Genomic DNA, 24,859 nt, shown 5'->3' on the forward strand with positions numbered 1-24,859 from the left:
CAGGCCCTGTTGTAAGAAAAAAACATTAGCAAGTGGTATGTCCTGCTGTAAATCATGTGATTAGATCCCACGATTAACCCTCTGCTGTTGAAAAAGTGATGTAGATGTTAGCGCAGCGCATCTGTATGCACACTTTCTCACAGTGACCTCTGCACTGTAAACAATACAAGGTCATGAATAACACACTGCTGGTAAATTCACAAAGACACAGAAAGTGGCAATTAAAAGGTTAAGTCAGCACGGCCCAAAAGCCCATGCAACCTGTTGCTGTCACCTTTCTACTCCTGTAAAAAGAAACATACATACATCCACCCTTTTGTCACTGTCTGGGTGGAGGTGCAATCTTGCATACTGGTGTCAAGTCAGTTAAGCTTTTGTCAGTCCAGTCAGTCCCCATTTTTTATTTGCTGACAGTAGAACCTCTTGTGATGCAATAAGTTTCTACTGCCAGCAATGACGTCATTTCAAAAAAGGAGAAAAGAAAATTTAGACTGGATTACCTCACTGAATCCTTTTTGACAGGGACTTGTTTTCTGATTGTCCCAAATAAGTGGCTTTCTCCTGAGCCCATTTAAATTTTGGAGAAGCTCACTTGCGATTGTTCAACATGTTGTGTAGTGCTTTCAATCCAGATATTGCAGGCCTGCTTGAAAAAAAGAAAATTGCCGAACAAAAAATCTCAGTGCACTGTTAAAAATCAAAAAATATGAAGGCCTAGTTTTAGGACTTGTCTACAACAACAACAACAACAATCTTTATTTATAGAGCACATTTAAAAACCTGCGGTATACCAAAGTGCTTAACATAAGAGACAGAGAAGTAACACGAGTATTATAAGGCCTTAGCAAAGTATCAAATATACTCACAGGTCAATGCCACTAATACACAGGGGTAATATAAAATGCATATCAAAATAAAAACATAAGAAAAAATAGAGTAAGTCTAAAAGTCAGGTGCGAGCATTAACAAGCAGGAAAGGCGAGATTAAACAAATAGGTTTTTAACCGTGATTTAAAAGATTAGATGGAATCAGACGGCCGCATCACAATCGGAAGGTTATTCCACAACTCTGGTGCAGCCAGGGCAAACGCCCGGTCACCTCTAGACTTCAGCCGAGATCTAGGCTGCACCAAGAGTAACCCAGTAGATGATCTTAATGCTCTGGCAGGAACATATGATTTAAGGAGTTCCTTAAGGTAGCTCGGTGCTGTGTTGTTGGTAATTTTAAATGTAAGCAGTAGTATTTTAAATTGGATGCGGTATTTTATGAGTAGCCAATGCAGGTCAGCTAGAACAGGAGTGATACAGGCAAACTTCCCAGTTCTGGTCAGAATGCGTGCTGCAGAATTTTGAATGAAGACCAAAATAAAGTGAGTTGCAGTAATCCAGCCTTGAGGTCACAAAGGCGTGCATGAGCTTTTCCAGGTCCTTATGCGGAACATACTGCCTAGCCTTAGAGATGAGACGGAGTTGGTAGAAACTAGATCTAACTACAGCAGACACTTGTTTATCGAGTTTGAACGAGCTGTCAAACAACACGCCCAGATTGCTAACAATGTCAGAAAGGGAGCTGGTAAGGGAACCAAAGGCATCACGAAGTTGGCCACGAGGAACGTTGCTGTCAAATACCACAATTTGGGTCACACTATGCACAATAAAGTGCATAGTGTGACCCAGTTCAACACAGTGATGCCAAATTAGTAACAAGAACAGGTTTGGCTGCAAAGAACAAAGTGCGGTTTCACACATTTTAAAGTGTTCATGAGAAACAAATGTCGATGCTTCTTTCCAACCACAGGAGGTACACAAGAAAGCCACCACCCAATTTCTTTCAAACACTTTGAGCTGGTAGAATAACTTTGTTCTTTCACAGTCTGTGGTTGCAAGATGAGTGCAGGAACCCTGCACACAGTGCAACCTTGAAACGCATACATACAAACATATGTAGAAATGTCACTTTCTGGGCTTTGTAATGCAACTTGCTGGTTATATTAAAACAATAACAAGAAAAGAAAACAGAGATTTATGCGGTCAGACCTTGAAAAAGACATCATTCTGTCATCTCAGTTCATTTGAGACCTATAATTCTGGGTCTCAAAAACACTGAAAGAGACAAGAATGCTTTACTCCCATCCTCTATACAAGGCACTGTACCATTTAGATATTGATCTCAAACTTTCCTACCTGCTATTTTATTTAGTTTGTTCAAACCTTTTGCCATTTCTGTTTGTTTTATTTTTTTTCTTTTTTATTTCTGATTCTGATCTATTGTTTTATATTCTGTAAAGCATTCTGTGAGTGTTTTATGAAAAATGCTCCCTCCTAATTTCCTGTTTTGTGTTGTACATTACTTTCTTGACAATTGTGGTGTAGGTTAAAAATTCCATCCATCCATCCATTCATTCGCTTCCGCTTATCCTTTTCAGGGTCACGGGGGGCGCTGGAGCCTATCCCAGCTGTCATAGGGCGAGAGGCGGGGTACACCCTGGACAGGTCGCCAGTCTGTCGCAGGGCCAACACACAGGGACAGACAACCATTCACACATTCACACAATGGCAATTTGGAGTTTCCAATTAACCTATCCCCTCAAGCTGCATGTCTTTGGACGCTGGGAGGAAGCCGGAGTACCCGGAGAGAACCCATGCAAACACGGGGAGAACATGCAAACTCCACACAGAAAGACCCCGGCCTGATGTTGGAATTGAACTCAGGACCTTCTTGCTGTGCGGCAACAGTGCTAACCACCGTGCCACCGTGCTGCCCAGGTTAAAAATTGATTAGAATAATTTTCAGCTTGTAAAATCATTCAGCCGATAAATGTGCTTTCCCATGATCCATGTGTTGTTGTTGTTGTTGTTTTCACTTTTACTATTAAACTCTAAGTGCATCATTAATCCGAATTATATGTAAGGACATTTGGGGAAAGGCCAGATTAGATTCATCCACCTTAATCATATTTGAATTCTGGTACCAAAATCACAGAAACATTAGTTTAATGATTTATTTTTAACAGTTATTTAAATTAAATCTCTGTGGTGGTTGTCTTTTGTATAGAATACAATGAATAGATCCTGTGGTCTGCTAAATTCCCAGAAGGAAGCAGGTAAGAGCCAGATAAACATCAAAACATTTATGCTCATACACATCAAAACGTTCCTTAAAGATGCATGGAGACATGAATGAACACGAGGAAGAGCAGATTTTGACTTGAATTAGCATTTACTAGCTTGGATGATTTTGTTTCTCTGTCAGTTCCTCTGAAGAGCATTGAGGTGGAGCTGGAGGTGAGGGACCATGTGGCTACAGTGGTCTCCACTCTGAACTACGAGAACAAGGAGGACAAACCATTAGAGGCTGTTTTTGTCTTCCCTCTGCCTGGAGATGCTGCTGTCTGTCATTTCAGTGCTCAGGTTGGACAGACTACGCTATCCATGCTATGGGGCTGTTTTTCTGCCAAGGGGACAGGACGACTGATCCGTGTTAAGGACAGAATGAATGGGGCCATGTATCGTGAGATTTTGAGCCAGAACCTCCTTCCATCAGTGAGAACTTTGAAGATGAAACGAGGCTGGGTCTTCCAACATGACAATGATCCAAAACACACCGCCCGGGCAACAAAGGAGTGGCTCCGTAAGAAGCATTTGAAAGTCCTGGAGTGGCCTAGCCAGTCTCCAGACCTCAACCCCATAGAAAATCTGTGGCGGGAGTTGAAAGTCCGTGTTGCTCGGCGACAGCCCCAAAACATCACTGCTCTCGAGAAGATCTGCATGGAGGAATGGGCCAAAATACCAGCTACTGTGTGTGCAAACCTGGTAAAGACCTATAGTAAACGTTTGACCTCTGTTATTGCCAACAAAGGTTATGTTACAAAGTATTGAGTTGTATTTTTGTTATTGACCAAATACTTATTTTCCACCCTGATTTACGAATAAATTCTTTACAAATCCTACCATGTGAATTCATGGATTTTTTTTTCACATTCTGTCTCTCACAGTTGAAGTGTACCTCTGGTGCGAATTACTGACCTCTGTCATCATTTTAGGTGGGGGAACTTGCACAATCGGTGGCTGACTAAATACTTTTTTGCCCCACTGTATATACCCATTTCAATTATTTATTTTTACCAGTGAAACCAATATAACATCTCCACATTCACAAATATACATTTCTGACATTCAAAAACAAAACAACAACAAATCAGCGACCAATATAGCCACCTTTCTTTGCAAGGACACTCAAAAGCCTGCCATCCATGCATTCTGTCAGTGTTTTGATCTGTTCACAATCAACATTGCGTGCAGCAGCAACCACAGCCTCCCAGACACTGTTCAGAGAGGTGTACTGTTTTCCCTCCTTGTAAATCTCACATTTGATGATGGACCACAGGTTCTCAATGGGGTTCAGATCAGGTGAACAAGGAGGCCATGTCATTAGTTGTTCTTCTTTTATACCCTTTCTTGCCAGCCACGCTGTGGAGTACTTGGACGCGTGTGATGGAGCATTGTCCTGCATGAAAATCATGTTTTTCTTGAAGGATGCAGACTTCTTCCTGTACCACTGCTTGAAGAAGGTGTCTTCCAGAAACTGGCAGTAGGACTGGGAGTTGAGCTTGACTCCATCCTCAACCCGAAAAGGCCCCACAAGCTCATCTTTGATGATACCAGCCCAAACCAGTACTCCACCTCCACCTTGCTGGCGTCTGAGTCGGACTGGAGCTCTCTGCCCTTTACCAATCCAGCCACGGGCCCATCCATCTGGCCCATCAAGACTCACTCTCATTTCATCAGTCCATAAAACCTTAAAAAAAAAAAAATCACTCTTGAGATATTTCTTCGCCCAGTCTTGACGTTTCACCTATTGTGTCTTGTTCAGTGGTGGTCGTCTTTCAGCCTTTCTTACCTTGGCCATGTCTCTGAGTATTGCACACCTTGTGCTTTTGGGCACTCCAGTGATGTTGCAGCTCTGAAATATGGCCAAACTGGTGGCAAGTGGCATCTTGGCAGCTGCACGCTTGACTTTTCTCAGTTCATGGGCAGTTATTTTGCGCCTTGGTTTTTCCACACGCTTCTTGCGACCCTGTTGACTATTTTGAATGAAACGCTTGATTGTTCGATGATCACGCTTCAGAAGCTTTGCAATTTTGAGACTGCTGCATCCCTCTGCAAGATATCTCACTATTTTTGAGTTTTCTGAGCCTGTCAAGTCCTTCTTTTGACCCATTTTGCCAAAGGAAAGGACGTTGCCTAATAATTATGCACACCTGATATAGGGTGTTGATGTCATTAGACCACACCCCTTCTCATTACAGAGATGCACATCACCTAATATGCTTAATTGGTAGTAGGCTTTCGAGCCTATACAGCTTGGAGTAAGACAACATGCATGAAGAGGATGATGTGGACAAAATACTCATTTGCCTAATAATTCTGCACTCCCTGTATGTTTCATCTGGACTCCATGGGAGTTTAAGTTTCTGAATATTGGTGAACATCTTTTACACTTTAAATACTACTTATAATACTACATGTGAGGCACTGCATTAATATTAGAATTATTTAGTTATTTTTACCAGTTTATTTATTTTTGTTATCTGATCCTGTGGGGAGATTTTTTTTTTTTATTATGATCCGAGGCTGAGTGGTTTTGTGGCAGACAGTGCTTAATGCATAATGGCCACGTGGAAAGAAAAAACACTAGGGAACACATTAGAAATTGATAATTACATAAACTAGAGTTTTAAGCATGATGTATACATAAAGCAGGGACCAATCAGATAACAGGATGCAGGTGAGGAAATTTTGCTGGCAGACATGTCAGGAAAGTTATGACCAGTTTTGGTCAAGTTACTTGAAAAAGGTAATCAGCAACTAATTACTCATTACTTCCCCCAAAAAGTAATCCTGTTACTTTACTGATTACCTATTTTCAAAAGTAATTAGTTACTTTTAAAAAAACATGATTTACAACCTGAATAGGTGATAAAGCAATAGATCTTTCAGCCCAATTCTACTTTTTCTGCATAATCCATCATATAAAATGTAATCAAATGGAAAACTCTTTTAAAAAAAAAACAAAAAAAAACAACTTGTTTTATGAGTTTTAATCTTTTAACTTTATGCATCAAGCAAAAGTTAAATTACATGCAACATTCTCTGACTGGAAGAAATTTGTTTAACATTTAAACCTATTTTCTGCACATTCCAGCACATAAAATAAGGTTTTTTGTGTTTACACTCACTCTTTCAATAGATGCAAGTAAAACACAGCAGAAAATGAGTAAAATCAAGGACTAGCGATCCTGTTGCTCTTATTTTCACCTGTATAGCAGGAGTGGGGCAGGCGGAAGTTTGCCCTGGTGCAGGTGTGTCGCAGCGGTCATGTCAATTGAAGAATCGGAGACTTTCTCTGTGAATTTCCCATTCTGTGGTAGCATACTCGTTGCTTGCTTGGAAGTTTAGGGGTTTTTTCGCTGTAAAAAGAAGATTAGGTTTCTTCCCATGCAGTGAACGGAATCACTGCATGGGAATCAAACTCAAAGTAAGGTCAGTACTTTCACATTTTAAGCACTGCATGCTCATACTCTCTCCCGCACTTGATATATTATCCCTTGTTGATCTGCACACAGCTGTTCTCACAAATGTCACACTCGCTTACGTCATTGTCATGAGACACTCACAAAAAAAAATCACGGTTTGAGTAAAGCAGCGTGCTTACGGGAAAGTATCAGTAATCGAATTACCTTTTTTGCATTAGTAATCCCTTACTTTACTCGTTACTTGAAAAAAGTATTCAGATTACAGTAACTTGTTACTGTCCATCTCTGGTTATGACATGAAAATGGAACAATCAGACTAAACAGATAAACATTGTGTATATTTATAGGTGTTTGTACTATTTGTGTTGTATTTGCATATCCAGGGCCGTTTTGTTTTTTTATCGTTTACATAGGAGCTCAATACTGTATATAGCTTTGATAGCCTTTGTAATGGGCTTTGTCCCAAAGCGAAGACTTTTACCTGATAACCTCAGCCTGTTTGAGGTTGATTAATACATTTTAAAGCTGGATGTGGCGTTTTCATTTTTCTCTAATATGTTCCGCCTGTTTTGTTTTTTTCTTGTTTTTTTTTTTTCTTTTTTTTGCATAGTGCCAAGTTTGGCTCCACTTGGGTGGGGTAAGTTAAAGCTGAGCAACAACAAGCATCTACACACACACACACACACACACACACACACACACACACACACGTGCATTTCTGTAGAATAAAAATAAAGAAACCAACACATTTGTATTTGAACTAATTTGAAATGTTAAATGCAAATAGCTGCAGTATTTGCTTTAATAGCCTTTGTAATGGGCTGTGTCCCAAAGTGGAGCTTTTTACCTGAAAACCTCAACCTGTTTAAGGTTCATTAATAAAGTTAAAAGATGGAGGTTGTGGTAATGCCAGTTGTTATTTTTCTCTAATTTGTTCAGCTTGTTGTAAACTTTAAACCGGATTTTTTTTTTTTTTTTTTACATAGCATTACGTGGTGATCCAGGTAAGTAGAAGCTGAGTGACAACACACATCTACACACATGTGCATTTCTGATAATCAAAACAAAGAAACAAACATATTAGTATTTGAGCTGATTTGAAATGTTAAATGTCGAACATTTACTGCACATTTGCTGCAGTATTTGTTTGCTGTTTGATAGTTGCTGTAACTGGCTGTGTCCTTAGTCAGCCACTAAAGGCATGCAAACAATTCCTTCCTGTGAATTTTTTTGAATTATTAAATAATTAGAAATGTAATATATTAAATATGTGATTCTATTACAATTCATAGAAGGTCGTATATCTATATGTAGCTCCTTCAATAAAGAGCTGTTTTCTTCTTAACTGCACAAAAGAGTAAAAACAATGAAAAAGACCCTTTAATGAGTCAATGTGTCCAAACTTGAATGATTAAATATAGGTGGTGTTTATCAACATGTAGATTTAAATATAGTTTAAATATTGTAGTAATAGTCTAACCTGCTGTAAGACTCCAGAAACTTAGTATGATGTGAAGAAATTACATCATAAGATTAATGTTTTTTTTTCATGGTTATTTGCTTTCCTTAAAGATAAAGAGATGAATGTGAAGTACAATGATACGTTTAAGAGCAGAATATCTGAGTGTGGTTCAGATGATCCAAAAGCAAAAAATGACATTGACTTTAAAGTATTTGTTACAAGAAATCAAGATTTGGATTAGAAAGGTGACAGTGATGTACATTTAAATACTTTTATACTATTTGTTTTCTATTTGTATTTTAACACATCAGTAATTAAGTGTTCTTTAACAAATTCTGATAAATGTACTGACTCTATTTTTTGTTTGTTTAATTCTTTCTTTATTTTTTACATTATAGAGTGTAAATTAAAGGGTAAGTAAAACCTAAATGACACATCTGCACAGTCTATGTTAATGTGTAGATGTGTGTATCTGTACATTTGGGGGGGAAAGGGTTAGGGTTACCCTAAAATAAAAATCAACTTTCATGAATGTGAGAATCCATATTTTGTACTTGTAATTTGGCCATTTCTGTGATCTGTTAAACACAGAGGAAATGATGTGAGCTATTACATGTAGGAGCTGGTAATGTGGTCCATAGCAACATGTATGTCAGGGGAATGTTTGTGTCTCTGACAGCCAAAAGAATATTATCATGGAGTGTGTATGCTAAGGGCAGAGGGGCACAATAGTGCACATTTCTTACATTGTATTAAATCAGGAAGTGAAAAGGTTATGATTTTTTTCTTAGAATATGACTGTTTTTGTGAAATTCATGCATTCAGATACTATTGCTGAGGCATTCTGTGTAATTACCTCAAAAATGTTGCTTTGTGTTTACCAATTAAAAAGGATTCTTCATGAACGGGAGGAAACAAAAGGTAATGGAAGGTAAGTTTAAAAAAAAATGAGAGCATGTATTTTAGTTTTAACATGTGTGTTTTTTCAAAAGGTCAACTGAAAGAAATTCTTTTTTTCTTAATGGGTGTGACACCATCAGTTATAATTTGCTGGGTTAGAATAAAGTAAGAAAAAAAAATAAGTATGCATTGTCTTAGTAGATATGAAGGAAATTTAATGCTTAGTGGAAGTAACTGTATAACAATGTTTAGTTCATCTTGATGCATTCTCAATCATCCAGGGAAGTAAATCTTTAAAAAGTTGATTCTGTTCATCTGGACGTAGCGTTTTGTGGGAGAAACGTTTCGTCACTCATCCAAGTGACTCAGCTGAGACTGAAGAAGTCACTTGGATGAGTGACGAAACGTTTCTCCCACAAAACGTTACGTCCAGATGAACAGAATCAACTTTTTGGAGAATGTTTAGTTCAGTTCCTTTGATATTGAGACCCAGTTTTCTCCTGTTGAATAATCTTTTAGTCTTATATTCCAATAAATCATATTAAATTAATCTGATTATGTGTATTTATGTATGTATTTATTGGCCATACATTTTCCCAGTAAAACATGCGAAACACATACTTTACAGCGTATCAAGCTTTCATTTCATCAGCTTGATTGCCTTCAGATAGTATTCATTAAAACCACTTTAACTGATGCTGGGGTGTTGCCAGTTTTATTTTTCTTTAATAAGTTAGACTCCAAACCTATATTTGCTCCAGTGGCCATGAGTAAGTTAACCCTTGTGTGGTGTTCGTATTTTTGTTACTCAGCCAGTGTTCATGGGTCTGGTGGACCCGCTAGAGTTTTGGCTTTCCAAATTAACACTATCAAACAATTTTATGTTAAATTACTCAACAGATGTTTACTTCATCCCAATTACAAGACATATGAACAGCAAACATGGTTAATTTTTTCCCTTTACCTTTGTTAGATCACATTTATGAATTAATGTGCTTCTCGTTTTTCTTTTATATAAAATGTTATAAATAAATCAGTTATAATCAAGTGGAGTGAGTGGAAAGACACAACACATTTACACGTGAAAAAATTATTAATTGTTTAATTTTTCTTTTGAAAAAAACTGAACACGGGTCTCACAGACCCGAACACCATACAAGGGTTAATATGACTATTTTTGACAAATCTGTGCATTTAGATACTATATCTTAAGGAATTATCTGTAATTACCTCAAAAAACTTTTTTATGGTTTAACAATTTCAGATGCAGACCCAAGAACAATGATGGCAGCAAAAGCACGAAGGAAATGTAACAACTTGAGATCATGTATTTAATTTTAATTAACATGTAGTTTTTGTCTAAAGTCAGCTGATGGAAATTTTTATTTTCTTAATATGTGTCTGTCAAGAGATGTATTCTAAAGACACTTCTTCAGTAGAGAGTCAGAGAGTGGAAACACACAGTTTTACTTGCAGCAAGGGCAGTCACAGAGCGCTCACACGAGAGTGGGGGCTCAGGGACTTTCTTAATATTTGTCAAACCATCATTTACAATTTGCTGGGTTACAATAAAATACTAAGTACTTATTCATTTCTATTTTTCTTATATTGGTAGACATGAAGGGAATTTAACGCTAAGTGGAAGTGACTGTACAATGTTTAGTTCAGTTGCTTAGATGATGAGTTTTCCAGTTTTCTCCTATAGAATAATCTATTAGTCTTATATTCCAGTAGATCAAATGAAAACAAGGATTTAAACACTGTTTTAAGCCCCTGAATTTAATATATTGTTGATATATTTTCACAGTATAGTATGTGAAATGCATAGTTTACATCGTATCAAGCTTTCATCTCATCAGTTTGATTACTTTCAGATGGTATTCATTAAGACCACGGTAGCTGATGGTGTGGTGTTGACAGTTTTTATCTTTATTAGTGAGTTCAGACAGTTGTAAACATTTGATGTTTGATGTGGAGCTCTTATGTAATGATTACATTTTTAAGATGTAATTTTCAAGTGAAAAACATAATATTTATCTGTTGCATAGTTTACAGTGCGGTGTTTTATGCACTGAGTTATCATGTAGAGTTCTGTTTGTCATCTAGCACCATAATCGGGTTTTGTTTTTATTGCATCTTAGATTTTCCAGCTGCTGTGCCTGAGCAGCCACCCAGAGACCCTTTGCTGCAGTTAGTCTCCCTGCAGGAGGCGTCTGGCTGCTGGCTGCTTGATCCAGCTCTGGCTGCTGCACTGGGACAGACCAACGAGGAGGTGGAAAAGTCAAAGCCTGAAAAGGTGCACTGCTGTCAATTTAAATATTAACACAAAATGATGATGTGAGATAAAACAGATTTGATTCTATAATTTGAACAAAAACACATGATATAATTAAAAACACACCATAAAACAAATAAAATGAAGTCAAACTAAACGTAGGCCTGCCTCACAGCCTGAGAATAAACATCTGCATATCAGAAGCTAAAACACTGGTGGTAATCACACTCCTAACCTCCCACTGAGCTGCACCAGCGTCTGATATTATCCAGAAACCACACGGCAGCAGAAATTATTTTCCTCATCAGTTGTTGTAAAAACATGTCAGCACATTATTTTAGAGCATTTATGACATCACAGTTTGGGATTTCATCAGGAAGAGCATCCAGTGTAATAATCTGCCAAATCAAATATGCAGAGCTGCCCACCTTGGTGACCCCGTGTGACATAGAAGTACACAAACATATGTAATATTACTGGTTGTAGAAAGTAAAATGTGTGTTCTGTCTGTTTTATTTGATTGATTTTGATTTGGGGAATTAGACCAGCAGTGAAGTGTGGGCCACCATTCTGGCTCTGATCTGGCTTCATGGTTTCAAGATGGATGCAAAGGACGAGTGGGAGCTTCTGGCTATGAAGGCTGCCTCGTGGCTCTGTGCTCACAATGGTACTAGCAATGATTGTAACAGATAAAATAACAGCTTTAAAAAACTGTTTCATTCTACAGCTTTCCTCCCACAATCATTATTTTAATATCTGTTTTGTGTTTTTATCACCGTGTGTGTCAGAGTGTGTGGATGCTGGAAATGTCCTGCTGGGTTGCAGCGTGAAGAAAGAAGCTCTGGGACTCTGAGGGTTTTCTTAAAGTAGCTTCATCTTCAGAGTGAACAGAAGCAGGTCTGCTTACTCCACACTGCCTTTGATACAGAGCTGTTTTATATCATCAGCCCCTTTTACATGTTTATTTGTTATGAAATGAAAATTGCTATATATTGTTGTTCTTAATTGGTACTTGAAATTTGTACCATATTTTGGTTATGTGCACAATTATCTGAATACTCCTAACACAGTAGAAGATTGGACCACTGCTGTGGCAGCTCATTCACAAAGTGTTTTAATTCCCTTTCTCTGCCACTAGATGGCGATTATGTTCATGCTTTTACTGATTTCACACAGAAACACCAAAACCAATCTAAGAAATCTTTTCCCTTCCTGTTATAGTTCTGAAAATGGCTTCAATTCAGGACATTTTCAAGATGGTCCTCAGTAAATTGGAGTGAATAGAGCTAAACATTTAAAATAACTATTTACAGTGTTTACACCATCTTATAAACAAAAAGTCTATCTTGTTTATTTGAAAAAACAAAACGATTTTAAGGCCAAATTAAAATGAAAACATACAGAACGTCATTCTGTTTTTCCCACAGGAGTTACAATTTTATCCATAAAACACTTTCATTCTGGTAATCGACACTGATTGATCCTTGAACGTCTTAAGGCAGCACATACTCTTCGTTCATGTTTGCTTACTTATGACTGTAGCTGGAGTTGAACTGTAGTCAAATGTAAAAAGAATGCCAACTGAAAAGCTGTGTTAGGTCTAATAAAGACTTGTCAATAGTTTAATTGACTTTACATTTCAGGGAGGTATGAATGGCAAAGTACTGAAGAAATGACAAAAGATATGTTTTTAAATACTACCAGTTTTGTATTTGTAAATCACAATTTCAAAGTCAGTACTCTAGTTGTTCTTTTTATAAACTTATGATGCAATTTCATCCCTCTTTTATTTTCCTCGATATATAACACTCTCGTTTTCTTTTGAATGTTGCTGTTCTTGTTATCTTTGTATTAATTGTAATCATTTTTTATTTTGAAATCATAGCATATACCTGACCTTCTCCATACATGGGGAGCTACCTGCTGTGATCACTGTTTGTGAATAAAGGGGCAGCTGAAAGTAGCTTTTAGATCATTTGGTATTATTTCATTTTCATTGTTAAATCATGAAGTGACATCACATTTTTACATGAAAAATTATATTAATTTAGACATACACACATATTTGTAACTATAAATGCAAGAAAAGTATATCCATATAATTGTCATTATAATCTCAAACAACTCCAGGATCCAAATTTTGGTTACATTTTAAAAGTTGAAGCCACATTAGGTTTACAATCATATATGAAAAGGAAAATTATTTTTTACATTTTAGAGTACTCATTATTTTACTTTTGTGAGTAAAATGATAAAACAATAAAATGCCTAATCATTCACTAACAGATGAATCTTTACAGCTCCAATGCATGTTTTGCACTTAGCCTAGGACAGCCACAGAGTTACACAGAATAAAACCACTAACCAGACTAAACTAGACAGATTAATGATTTAAAGTATGCTGAATATAAAAAGTAGCATAATTTAAACTCACATTAACTCATGTTAGCTATAATAACAAATTCTGATTTATATTTATATAAATATAAGTACAGTTGTAATCACTGCAAAATTATTCTCAGATCTGTCGCCCACTGAATGCTTCAGAAAAAGCCTCATTTAGAGGTATACATAATGATCAGGGATCAAAATGAACTTGTCCTTCTATTTGATTTGAATCAACTCTGCAGTGACTCCATCTACCCAAAGCCAAAGTCCAACCGAGAGAGGCTGAGTGAATGTGGTCTGGACTCTGTGGAGGAGGGTCATGGTTTCAGAGATGCTGTAGAATGACATAATGCCTGCACTGTGATCCAGGTAGACCCCTACTCTGAAGGACCGAGGACCTGAGAGCTTAGTTTGTACATTGTTGTGCCAAAATACATAACTGTTTGTGTCACAACATAATGCCCATGATTTGTCATTGAAACCAAATAAACATTCATATGACTTCCCTATTCTTCTGATATTCTTATATGCAACTGCTACACCGACTCCTCCCCCTCTCCATTCCACCTCCCAGTAGCAACGCCCAGTCAGACTCTCTCTACTCAGGACCTGCTCCCATCCACTGAATCTATCTGGATGATGAAAATAAGCCTGTTTTTGTTTCACCCTTGTTGCTTTTCTATTGCCCTCAGATAATAACACATGTGGAAATGCAGTGTTTGGATCCAGTGTGATTTCACTGGAGTATTTTAAGAATCCAGCCCTGGTCTTTGGCTCTGGTGGTGAGAGCAGAGCATCCTTTTCAGTGACTTTTAGTGAGGAATTTGTCCATTTCTCTCTCAGAAATTCCTGTAGTTTATCTCTGGCCTCTGAAAGAGCTGCTGTCACATCCTCAAAGTACCTCTGAGGACAGATGCTTATACTGGATGAGGGTGTAGAGTCAGTGAGTGTTGACAGTGAGGGGTAGGTGTGTAGAAACTGGTTGTGATCCTCAGTGTGTGAGAGCTGCTCCAGTTCTGCATCTTTCCTCTTTAGCTCAGCGATCTCTTTCTCCAGTTTTTCCAGAACCTCTTTGACTCGATTCACTTCAGTTTCCTGCTTGGATCTGATCTGCTGCTTCACATCAGAGCTTCTTTCTGAATGAGACTAATCAGTTCAGTGAACATCTTCTCACTGTCCACCACTGTTTTATCAGCAGAGCTAATGATGGCCTCCACCTGTTGCTGAAGCAGCTTGACATCTTTCTCTCTGTTCTGGATACTCTGCTGGATTTTTAGTCGTCTCACCTCGAGCTCTTTCTGTTTCTTTGTCCTTTCTGTTGCAGCCGGGACCGTTTCATGGCCTTTATGTTCATCCAGCAAGCAGAGATAGCAGACAGTCTGCTGATCAGTACGACAAAAAATCTTCATCACCTCATTATGGCGAAAACAGATGTTCTCTTGGAGCTTCTTGAATGGCCCAGCAAGTGTATGCTTACTTAGTTGGGCAACATCATGGTGAGGTTGTAGGTGTTTCCTGCAGTAAGAAACTAAACAGACCAGACAGGTTTTGCTGGCTTTCAGCTTCATTCCAGTACAGACATCACAGGATACGTCTTCAGGTCCAGCATAGCAGTGATCAGCCAGAATAGCCTGGGGTCCAGTTTTCTTCATGTCTTCCACCAGCTCTGCCAACAAGATGTTTTTCTCCAGGATAGGCCTTGGTGTGAAAGTCTTCCTGCACTGAGGGCAGGTGTGGATTTGCTTCCTGTCCTCATCATCAAAGTGGATTTTAATGCAGTTCAAGCAGTAGCTGTGTCCACAGGGAATAGTCACTGGAATTTGCAGTAGCTCCAAACAGATTGAACAAGAGAATTTCTCTGAATCCAACTGATTTAGTATCTGTGCCATTTCTCCTCTCAACAGCAGTGAATCACCAGATATTGGGCAAAAGCAGCTCAACTCAACTCACAGCATTCTGTGAGCTGAGTCTGTGGAAGGGGAGGAGCCAGCACAAAAGCAACACTGAAACCTGTTTCTAAGAAAAGCTGCCAAACTATCAAAGATTCCAGGACAGGGAGCAGTCTGAGTCGACTTCCTTCTTTCTTTAGAACTCCTTTGGCATGTTAACCTGCAATAACCTTTTAATATATAAATTTTTGGTGTTCACCTGTGCATGTTTATGTTAATTTTTCTATTCCAAACAGCAAAAAAAAATGTGATCCAGTATTAGTCTGTGAAGGTTCTCAGTCATCCAGGTCATCGTAGTCTAAGGCGCTTGGAAAGAAAAGACTTTGCTTTCCAAGGCATGGCATTTCCTTCCTTTTTTACAACAGCTGTGTTTATTAAATTCATATTGATGAATCCAGTGACTTAAAGTTTATCCCGTCTTCACATTTCAGATAGTAGAAACGGCTGTAGAATATGGGTAAAGCCTTTCTTCAATCATGACTAATAACTGAAACTCCTCCAATAATTAGTGAAATGCTACACTACTAAGCAACAAATGAACCTGAATGCTTGTGGCTCAGGAGATGCACTCAAAACAGAGTATAGAAGTGTTATATAAGTACCAGTCCATTTAAGGTATATTGAATATGAAGAATAGTTTAGCTCAGAATAAGTAAGAAAGGGGAAGTGACTTTGAATTTGGCGTGGTTGTTATTGCCAGATGGGCTCATCTGAATATTTTAGGAACTCTTCATCTACAAAATAGTGAAGAAGGCACTAATTCTCCCATTTATGAACTAACTACTTTCAGCTGCTCCCTTGTAACATGGCACCACCACAGTGTGATGCTCCACGTGCGTGATTTTGGCAGTTTCATATCAGAAGCCCTTCCTGCTGACAGTTGCTCTGATATGAGACTGATGACTCCATGAGATAATAATAATGGATTGGATTTATATAGCGCTTTTCAAGGTACCCAAAGCGCTTTACAATGCCACTATTCATTCACTCTCACATTCACACACTGGTGGAGGCAAGCTACGGTTGTAGCCACAGCTGCCCTGGGGCAGACTGACAGAAGCAAGGTTGCCATATCGCTCCATCGGCCCCTCTGGCCAACACCAGTAGGGTAAAGTGTCTTGCCCAAGGACACAACGACCAGGACAGAGAGCCCGGGGATCGAACCGGCGACCTTCCGGTTACAGGATACACTTCCCAAACCCCTGAGCCACGGTCGGAGCATCATGCCTCGTTAGCTGGGGGTCCTGGAGGACCCAGCCAGCACATCCTCGTGACCACTGACAGCTCTGGGGAGTCCGTTTAGCCACCGCCTGCAGTGTCACCTCCTGTGACTTCCACACTGTCGCCTGCAGCGTCTTGTCCTGCAGTTGCCATGCCACCAGCTCGTCCACATCTGGCTCAGCCTGCTCGACCTTGCCCACATCTGGTTCGGTGTCAGCAGCCACCTTCCAGGCCGCTGACTGGACTTCTTCGCCGGCGTGGTCAGCCTCCTCAACTGCTCCGTCGCCACCGCTGGTTCTGCGGTCGGCCTCCTGAAATGCTGTGCCATAGACTTTTGTGCCGTCAACCTCCGGGTCAGCCCCCTGAAGTGCTCAGTGATGAACTATTGAGCCGTAGGCCTGCAGGTCGGCCCCCAGATCAATGTGTTTGAACTCATGACACCTATTCTTTTTGGGACTGTTCTGTGCTCCTGTGCCCTCTGTGGACATTTTCTTTTGGACTTTGTTTTGGACTGGGTTGGTGACCCAGTGTCTTCAGTTTTGCATCATTATTGAATTTTTTGTCATCACTTTCCTTTTCTAGTCTTTTGATTTCTGTTCTGTGTTCTATGGCTGCTGTATCCCTAAGTCATGTCGGCGTCTGTTTTGTTTCCTGTTTTACTTTGACATAAGACACAGACTTTCAATGTATTTAGTTTTGCTTCCCTCGCCCTCGTCATGTCAGATTACTCCCAGCTGTGCTCCCCTTCTGTGTCTCATGCCCTCGTTATCCCAGTGTGTATTTAAGCCCTGTGTTTTCCTTGTTCTGTGTTGGGTTGTGGATAGGGATGGGTATCGAGAACCGGTTCACACTGTTTCAATTCCTTGGAATTGTTTGCCATTTTTGCAAACGATTCCCTTATCGATTCCAGTCGCCCCGAATGACGTCACCACGTTGCGGAGCGTCATTTACCTGGCAGGAAACACGGCGCGTAAGCGGCTCAAACGCTCAAAAGTTTGATTATACTTTACGAGAACGGATGACAACAGGGCAACTTGCAATACTTGCAAAGTAGTTTCATTTAAGGGAGGAAACACTACGAATATGCAAAAGCATTTGCTCACAAAACACGTGATGACCTTAAATGAATGTCATGTTTTTAATTCCGCTCCGGACTCGTGAATCTCAACCCAGCAGCAGCGGTAACGTTTGCACGTCCTCTCCCGTTAATGCGGCAGGTAAATAATCAACTAACAGTGCATATTATGTTAGCGCAATCTGCCTTATTACAAAACCGGCTATTACTGTGCATTTAGGTGACCATGATGAGAGAGAGAGACAGAGTCTGGCTCAGATGCTGGCAGTTCTCGCTGCAGTCTACCGGTAGCGCCTCCTTTCAGGCCAGGATAGACGAATGTCACCGAGCAGTGACTAAGTTTGTGGTCAAAGGCTTGCACCCATTTGCCACAGCAGATGCCCCCGATTTTCGGTAAGTGAATTTGTTTAATTGTAGGCAGGACATTACTGGATATTCTTGTGTAATTGCTACTGAATAATTTATAATTTATATACTTTGTTATTGCTACAGAAGAATATTTATTTTATTATTTTACATTTACATTTTTTTTCCCTGGGGACCCTGTGACACCCATTGAAGAGCCGTAGGCTGGATCTCTTAAGATCTCACTGTTGGGTTGGTAAGGCCATGTTACTCCTAAATTTCTATCTTGTTCAAAGAGAAGATATAAAACAAAGTTCTAAGCTAATCGACCTTAGTGTTCTCCTTTTTTTAAAAGAATCGATAAGAGAATCGATAAAGAATCGAATCGTTAAACAGAATCGAAAATGGAATCGGAATCGTGAAAATCTTATCAATACCCACCCCTAGTTGTTGACGTTCACGGCCTCCCTGTGCTGTGTTTGGAAATTATTCTTAGTTCTTGGTTCTGTTCCCGTGGGTTCTTTAGTTTTAGGTTCCAGTGTCCAGTCTAGTTTTGTGTTTATGATTTTGGTTGTGTTTCAGTAATGTTTATTTCTCTGATGAGTCATCCCAGTGAATAGACTGCACTTTAAGTTAACCTCTTGGTTATGAGTCCTGTGTGTGGGTCCTCCATCCTGCCTGCTCCACAGCACACTGCGACTGCTCCGTGACAAAAGATCTGCATTCGTAACTGAAACTACAACATACTCCTAAACAGGAACCAGGAAATAAATACATGTACCAGCAAAACTGGATTCCGTTTCTGAGAAAAGGAAGTGATTGTCAGAGGTTTGTAATTCTAATGAAGAGAGCAGTTTAAGCTGACTTTATAACTTGTTTTGGATCCTTTTCCCCTGTGGCATTAAAATTTTAAGGTTGTGGTTGTTAAATAACACACTGGTGTCATGAAAGGATATTTGTGATAAGCTCAGTTTGTTATAAATTTTACAGATGATAATGTCCTTTTCTTTTGTAAGTTACATTTAAATAAAACATTAAATAGCTGTGCTTTGCTCCTAGGAAGAAGCAAAGTAGTGGTAACTACAGAGGATAGCTACTCAAAAACTGTTCTCTTGCATATGCATGTTTTGTTATAGTTGCATATCACCCAGCACAGTGAATGCTTGTGCATCACCCAATTCACCTACACAATACCCTACACAATAATACACATAAACATACAGTGATATTTTTCAGTGTAAACCAACTGATATTTGTGGAAGTTATAATACTGAAGTTAGGGGATGATGTTATCAGTGCATGTGTAGTGGGTTAGATTTTGTAAATGTTCTGTTTCTGCATGGTGTCTGTGAACGCAGCATGAACATTCAACTTTCCCCTAGCTCTCCAATCAGAGGTTGGTTATAAGGTGCAGCTGTGGCCTACACCCTGAGATGAGTTTGATTTTTATTTGGGATTAATAGAAGCTTTAGTGTCTTACTGATTGATTAATTACTTAGGAACCTGCAGACATATCAGTATAAAATGTGCGGGGGCAGCTGCAAAGCCCATAACCAGTGCTTGATATCCATCATGGCCACCTCTTAGCTCAGGGCCTGCAAAACAAGCAGCTTCTCCCCACCAGTTTTAACTGGTTGTAAAACTCTGCCGGGGGGTTACTCTTTTGGGAAGACTAACTGAAGAAAACTGGTTCTGAACAAAAGTTGCGCATGATAATATTTAATCACTCCTTGCCTGCTTTATTAAATAATAATTGAAGGAAGAAGTGTAAATAATGTAAATACCACCATATTTATATCATAGTTCATAATATAGCATGTGTATTTCAGTAATAGCCTATTTATTTTAGTATAATTGTGTGCAGTTCTTAACAGTCCACACGAGTCCAGATTTCCAAGGACACAGATCACATGAGAGTTATCTGTGATACTCCTAACTATAAGTTCACTTCAGTTAACCAAGTCACAAAATTCTTTTATCATTAAAAACAAAAACACTCATATCTCCTGTTAATTATCGCAGTGTCAGCTGTTTAATTCACAGCAACTTCTGCAGCAAATATGGTAACCATGGACACTGAGCGGATGGATCGATGCAGGTCAGACTTTGGGAAGTATCCCTTATGTCTCTTTGAAACTAAAAAGAGGTCATTCATCAACTGTGCAGCTAGTTTTCCAGCACGGTTCTGCTGTAAAACTGCAAAACAAATGGAATGTGTTGATGATGACAATAGTGGGTCTGCCTGGGAGTTTTACTGATGAGCATCAGTAATAAAGTCATAGACAAAACTTTATTTACCATTTTCATGTTGGCTGCAAAATTTTTTTTACATATAAGATCTCATATGTAGTGTCTGTTAGACACAGACACTCCTTGCTCAGAATGGTCGTACCCATGAGAACAACAAATAAAATATTCTTTCAAACACTGTTTGATGCTGTAGTATGTTTTTATTTGATTTGTTCTCATAATAACTTTTCTATTTTAGCAAGATGTGTGTCTGAGTGTGTGGAAGCTGGAAATGTCCTGTTGGGCTGCAGAGTGAAGAAAGAAGCTCTGGGTCTCTGAGGATTTTCTTAATGTGCCTTCACCTTCAACAGAAGCAGATCTACTTACACCATACTGCCTTCAGTTCGGTGCTGAGTGTTATAAATGCTGTTTAATCAGTATTTCTTTAAATTTCTTTTGAACTATTTCTATGATCTGTAAGCCAACTATACAACCTTATTTGTGCTGATTAATGAAAGGTATGCACAGTAAATTACAGAATAACGTGGAAGAGTAAGCTCAATTATTTTGAGTAAGATTTTTCAGCACTTCAGAGCTTTTGCAAAGTAAAAATGAAACTCACAGAAGGTATTCTCAAGTAAACAAAAAGAAAACAAACAAGCTATAGCTCCGCCCACCCAGTACATACCGTTTTTTGAGACAACAAGGAAATGGAATTGTATAGGATGCAAAATACAGTAGAAGTTAAAAGAAATAAGGGAATGAATAGGCGGGGGGAGATTGTTATGTGTAGAATAAGAACAGGGCATTGTTTCCTGAATGGCACTCTTTTTAGGATGGGGAAACATTTAACGGGGCTGTGTAATGTAATTGGTGTGGTGTTATGGAAACAATTGAGCATGTATTTATTAACTGCAGAAGGTATGATAACCATAGGAGAATGATGAGGGTAGAATTGGGAATTAGGGGGGAACTCAGGTTTGAAAAGGTGGTTGACTGGCTAGGATGTCATGAAAGGAAAGGAGTGGTTCTTCGGTTTCTGAGAAGAACGGGATTGTTGAAGAGGATTTAAAGAACTAAGTGCAGTCTAAGTAACAGCAGAGGGTGGCAGTAATGCAACTTCGATGGATGCAAGCTGCCGTTAAACTGGAAGAAGAGGAAGAACAAGGAACTGGGACGTATCCGACAGAAGTGACTTGTTTCTGCAACGGGGTGTGTAAACACTACTACAAGGAAAAAGAGCTGTAGTCAGCCTGCCCGGATACAACTACCTGTCCACACAGGTAAGCTTCTATTGCGCATGATTCTTCATTTGGGGTCTCGAGTGCCATATTTTCATATTTGACAGGTGGATTTTAACCATCCCGTTCTTCATGAGTTTGTCCGTCAGTTCATTCCTAATGTCACATCATTGGTTTCTGTTTCAGTTTTCATTATTGCCTTTTAAAAAAAAATGCTTTCGGGTCAAAGTCAAAAATAAAAAAGTTTCAAAACTGTTTCAAAACAATTTCAAATAGTTTTGTGTTTTGTGAAAAAGAACTACTGCCTTAAGTTAACTTTTAGAACCTAAGAACCTAAGGCAGTAGTTCTCTATTATTGCCCAGGTGCACAGTCACTCTGTCACAAGAAGAAAGATGCAAGTTTTCGTCTGCACAGTGAATCCTCTGACTGGAAGTTATCAACGCATGGAAAAAGTCCTCGGTTTTCCATCTTAACTGGTTTTCTGGTGGCGTTTTTCAACATTTCACTCCGTGTAAAAATAATCCACATTTTTCTAGTCACAGATTCCTCACATTAATGCGAATCTTTGTAGAAGCGAAGACGCAATCTTAGTAAGACGCGTGTCCAGTCATTGACGTTTAGACGATTTAACGGGTCAAGGGGAATTTGTTTTCTCTTAAGAAAACCGCTCCCATAAAGCATGCACTCTATATAACGCACTCTACTGCGTTGGTCAGGAGCAGGATATGTTCAGAGTTGCAGTTTTAAATTGATTGGAATGAATTGTTTCACACTGTTGGATTTGCAGATACAAACACAGAACGCATTTAAGGATTTCAGTTCAATAAATAAAAATCTATTTGGTCGATGTTATTGACTCAACTGATAATTAATTTCATATTTTTCGGTGATAATTTGATATGATCTGCTGACAAACCGAAGCATCTAAGCGAAAGTAACCCTTGATGTTTTAATATTTAAAGTTTCGGAGCTCTAATGCGCAGCTGCCATATTAGAAATAAACAGCAACACTGAGAGTGCACTCAGCGTTATAATAGTAGCTAAATTAAATTAAGATTTTTATTTCATCGCTCTGTGTGCGCATATTCTGTTATAGATTTATTTCTAATCACCCTTTTATCATTGTCACCTGATAAAGTGTTTGAATGGATTGCGCTGTATTCATAAGAAGCGCCATGTTACCAGTAGAGCCCCCCCCTCCCCCGTCGTTCGTGTGCCACGGTGAAGTCAGCCGCCTCTTATCCGACGGTTAAATTGCTTGCGCCTTTTCAGTAAGCTTTACGGTAGCGCATCTTTGTGTCCTTTGTTGTTGCCCCCAACACACATAGGAAATTAAGCGAAATAAAGCTCTTGGAGCTCTTGTTTTTACCAGTTAAGTTTTTATTTACTTTTCTTTTTACTTTTGCTGGTAATGTGCTTCTTCGTTCATGATTCATTAAAATCCTAAATGTTACCTGCACCCACACTACATTTGTCCCCAGTTTCACCCCAGTCAACTGCAAAATTCCTGAGAGGTTAAAGGACAGTTATGCTCAAACTCAACTAATGCTGCAGCTATAGATTATAATTCTATCGAATATACCGTTGATTAATCAGATAAGAAATACTTTTGTCTTATTAATGAGCAATAACAAAAAAAAAATCAAAAGAAAAGCAATACAGGGCTTTTAAAATGAACTCCAATGTTTTTGTTTCATTTGTTAAAAAACTAAAAACAACAAAAACAACCCTTTAAATGTCATATTAAGTTTTTGTTTTAAGGAAACGTTTTCTTAAATGCAGAATTTTATATGTATATAAAATATATAAAGTAGAGCATTGTTCCAGGCTGCATAGATGAGAAATATTTCTTGTGTTTAATATTAATATCGCTATGTTTTTGTTTCACAGGAACGATTATGAACCGCTGTGGTCTGCTAACTCTCCAGAGGGAACCAGGTACTGACAGGAAATAAAGTTTTCTCTGCAGACTCTTTTCATTCATGTAACATTCAAATGTAAAGACTTTAATCAGTTGTAGTAACAAATAATAATATATAATTGTTTCACCCTGACTGAGGCTGTACTCAACTATCAACATGAGAATTGCATTGAGGTTCGTGGCCATTTTCATCTTCTACTGGCCAAAGCATACATAATAAAAACGTCTGGGTCTCCCACACTTACTGGTGGAGAGTTCAGGATGGCAGCAAGCTCACTCTGTACAAGTTGGTAAAGTTGACCATATGCATCCTGGGCAGTGGGCTGCTGCTACATATGGCTACGGGTCATGCAGAGTATATCCTTGTAGTAGAAAAGTAAAGAGGAAAATTAATTGATAAAAAATAAATAAATAAATGAATCAATATGAATAAAAATAAATACACATTGCGACACTATCGAACAGTCAGGTTTAAGTATCAGCTTGTTAATAGTTGACTTTTGTGTGGCTGAAATATAACACAAGACACAATCTGTGAATCAACCATTTGCAAAACATCTGTATGGTTTATGTAGTTATTCTAATTCTGTTTGTCTGTCAGTTCCTCTGAAGAGCATTGAGGTGGAGCTGGAGGTGAGGGACCATGTGGCTACAGTGGTCTCCACTCTGAACTATGAGAACAAGGAGGACAAACCATTAGAGGCTGTTTTTGTCTTCCCTCTGCCTGGAGATGCTGCTGTCTGTCATTTCAGCGCTCAGATTGGACAGACGCAGATTGTAGCTGAGGTGAAGGAGAAACAGAAGGTGAGCTGGACAGTAAATATAACCTGATTATAAGTGAGCTTCAAAATAAACACAGTGAATGTCACTGAAATGTGTCAGCTGTGCTTCAGGCTCGTGAGGAGTATGATGATGCTCTGAGCTCCGGTCAGCAGGCCTTCCTATTGGAGGAGAGTGATCAGAGTCCAGATATATTCTCTCTGAGTGTGGGCAGTCTGCCTCCAGGAGAGAGCGCCTCCATCAGGTTGGAGTACGTCACTGAGCTGGCTGTGCAGGCTGATGATGGTCTGAGGTTCTGTCTGCCTGCTGTGCTCAACCCTCGATACCAACCTCAGGGTAGGACAACTTCAGAATACTTGGACCAGAAATGTTTAAACCATATTAGGTCTTTAACAAACATTGAAAACACTGACAGAATACAATGTATGGCAGAAAATTAAGTCAAGATCCAACTTCATTTTCTAGAAGAAAAAGTGATATAGATATTTTTCATATTATAAACTTTGTAAGAAACCAGAGGCAGATGTGTTGAGTAA

At 38.9% G+C, this 24,859-nt stretch overlaps 2 protein-coding genes and 1 pseudogene across 7 annotated transcripts in view; 2 read left to right on the plus strand and 1 right to left on the minus strand.

Moving 5' to 3' along the window:
* The first annotated feature begins 10,107 nt into the window (after positions 1–10,107).
* LOC146693569 (von Willebrand factor A domain-containing protein 5A-like) lies at positions 10,108–12,119 on the plus strand. Of its 2 annotated transcripts, none has more exons than XM_085478792.1 (4): positions 10,108–10,225; positions 11,040–11,194; positions 11,717–11,840; positions 11,962–12,119. In XM_085478792.1, exons 1-4 carry the CDS (start codon positions 10,180–10,182, stop codon positions 12,024–12,026), a joined length of 390 nt encoding a protein of 129 aa, XP_085334918.1. In that variant the 5' UTR covers positions 10,108–10,179; the 3' UTR covers positions 12,027–12,119. The 2 variants fall into 2 exon arrangements, with proteins under 2 accessions (XP_085334918.1, XP_085334919.1); XM_085478793.1 differs by having other exon boundaries at positions 10,109–10,207.
* Positions 12,120–13,145: 1,026 nt separating this feature from the next.
* LOC146693570 (tripartite motif-containing protein 16-like) lies at positions 13,146–15,491 on the minus strand (annotated as a pseudogene).
* A 5,759-nt stretch (positions 15,492–21,250) lies between these two features.
* The window catches only part of LOC146693571 (von Willebrand factor A domain-containing protein 5A-like), a 29,245-nt gene continuing 25,636 nt past the window's right edge, over positions 21,251–24,859 (plus strand). For 3 of the 5 annotated variants that reach the window (XM_085478602.1, XM_085478601.1, XM_085478600.1), the window contains exons 1-4: positions 21,252–21,663; positions 23,513–23,560; positions 24,145–24,347; positions 24,437–24,659. In XM_085478602.1, the coding sequence (XP_085334728.1) occupies positions 23,521–23,560; positions 24,145–24,347; positions 24,437–24,659 (466 nt within the window). In that variant the 5' untranslated portion in view covers positions 21,252–21,663; positions 23,513–23,520. Of the gene's footprint in view, positions 21,664–23,512; positions 23,561–24,144; positions 24,348–24,436; positions 24,660–24,859 lie in introns of all 5 variants that reach the window. The other 2 variants (XM_085478603.1, XM_085478605.1) reach the window with 2 other exon arrangements.

This window comes from Copadichromis virginalis, linkage group LG14 (assembly GCF_057382275.1).
Source record: "Copadichromis virginalis isolate Kocher_CV1m ecotype Utaka linkage group LG14, C_Virginalis_male_GT1.1, whole genome shotgun sequence".
Lineage (NCBI taxonomy): Eukaryota > Metazoa > Chordata > Actinopteri > Cichliformes > Cichlidae > Copadichromis > Copadichromis virginalis.

What these genes read in the sequence shown, in the direction of transcription:
- LOC146693569 (XM_085478792.1), top strand. Translation starts at nt 10,180, where the DNA reads ATGATGGCAGCAAAAGCACGAAGGAAATGTAACAACTTGAGATCAT. An exon ending in ATGTAACAACTTGAGATCAT is followed by an intron (nt 10,226 to 11,039) that starts GTATTTAATTTT and finishes ATTGCATCTTAG; the next exon opens with ATTTTCCAGCTGCTGTGCCT. An exon ending in AAAAGTCAAAGCCTGAAAAG is followed by an intron (nt 11,195 to 11,716) that starts GTGCACTGCTGT and finishes TTGGGGAATTAG; the next exon opens with ACCAGCAGTGAAGTGTGGGC.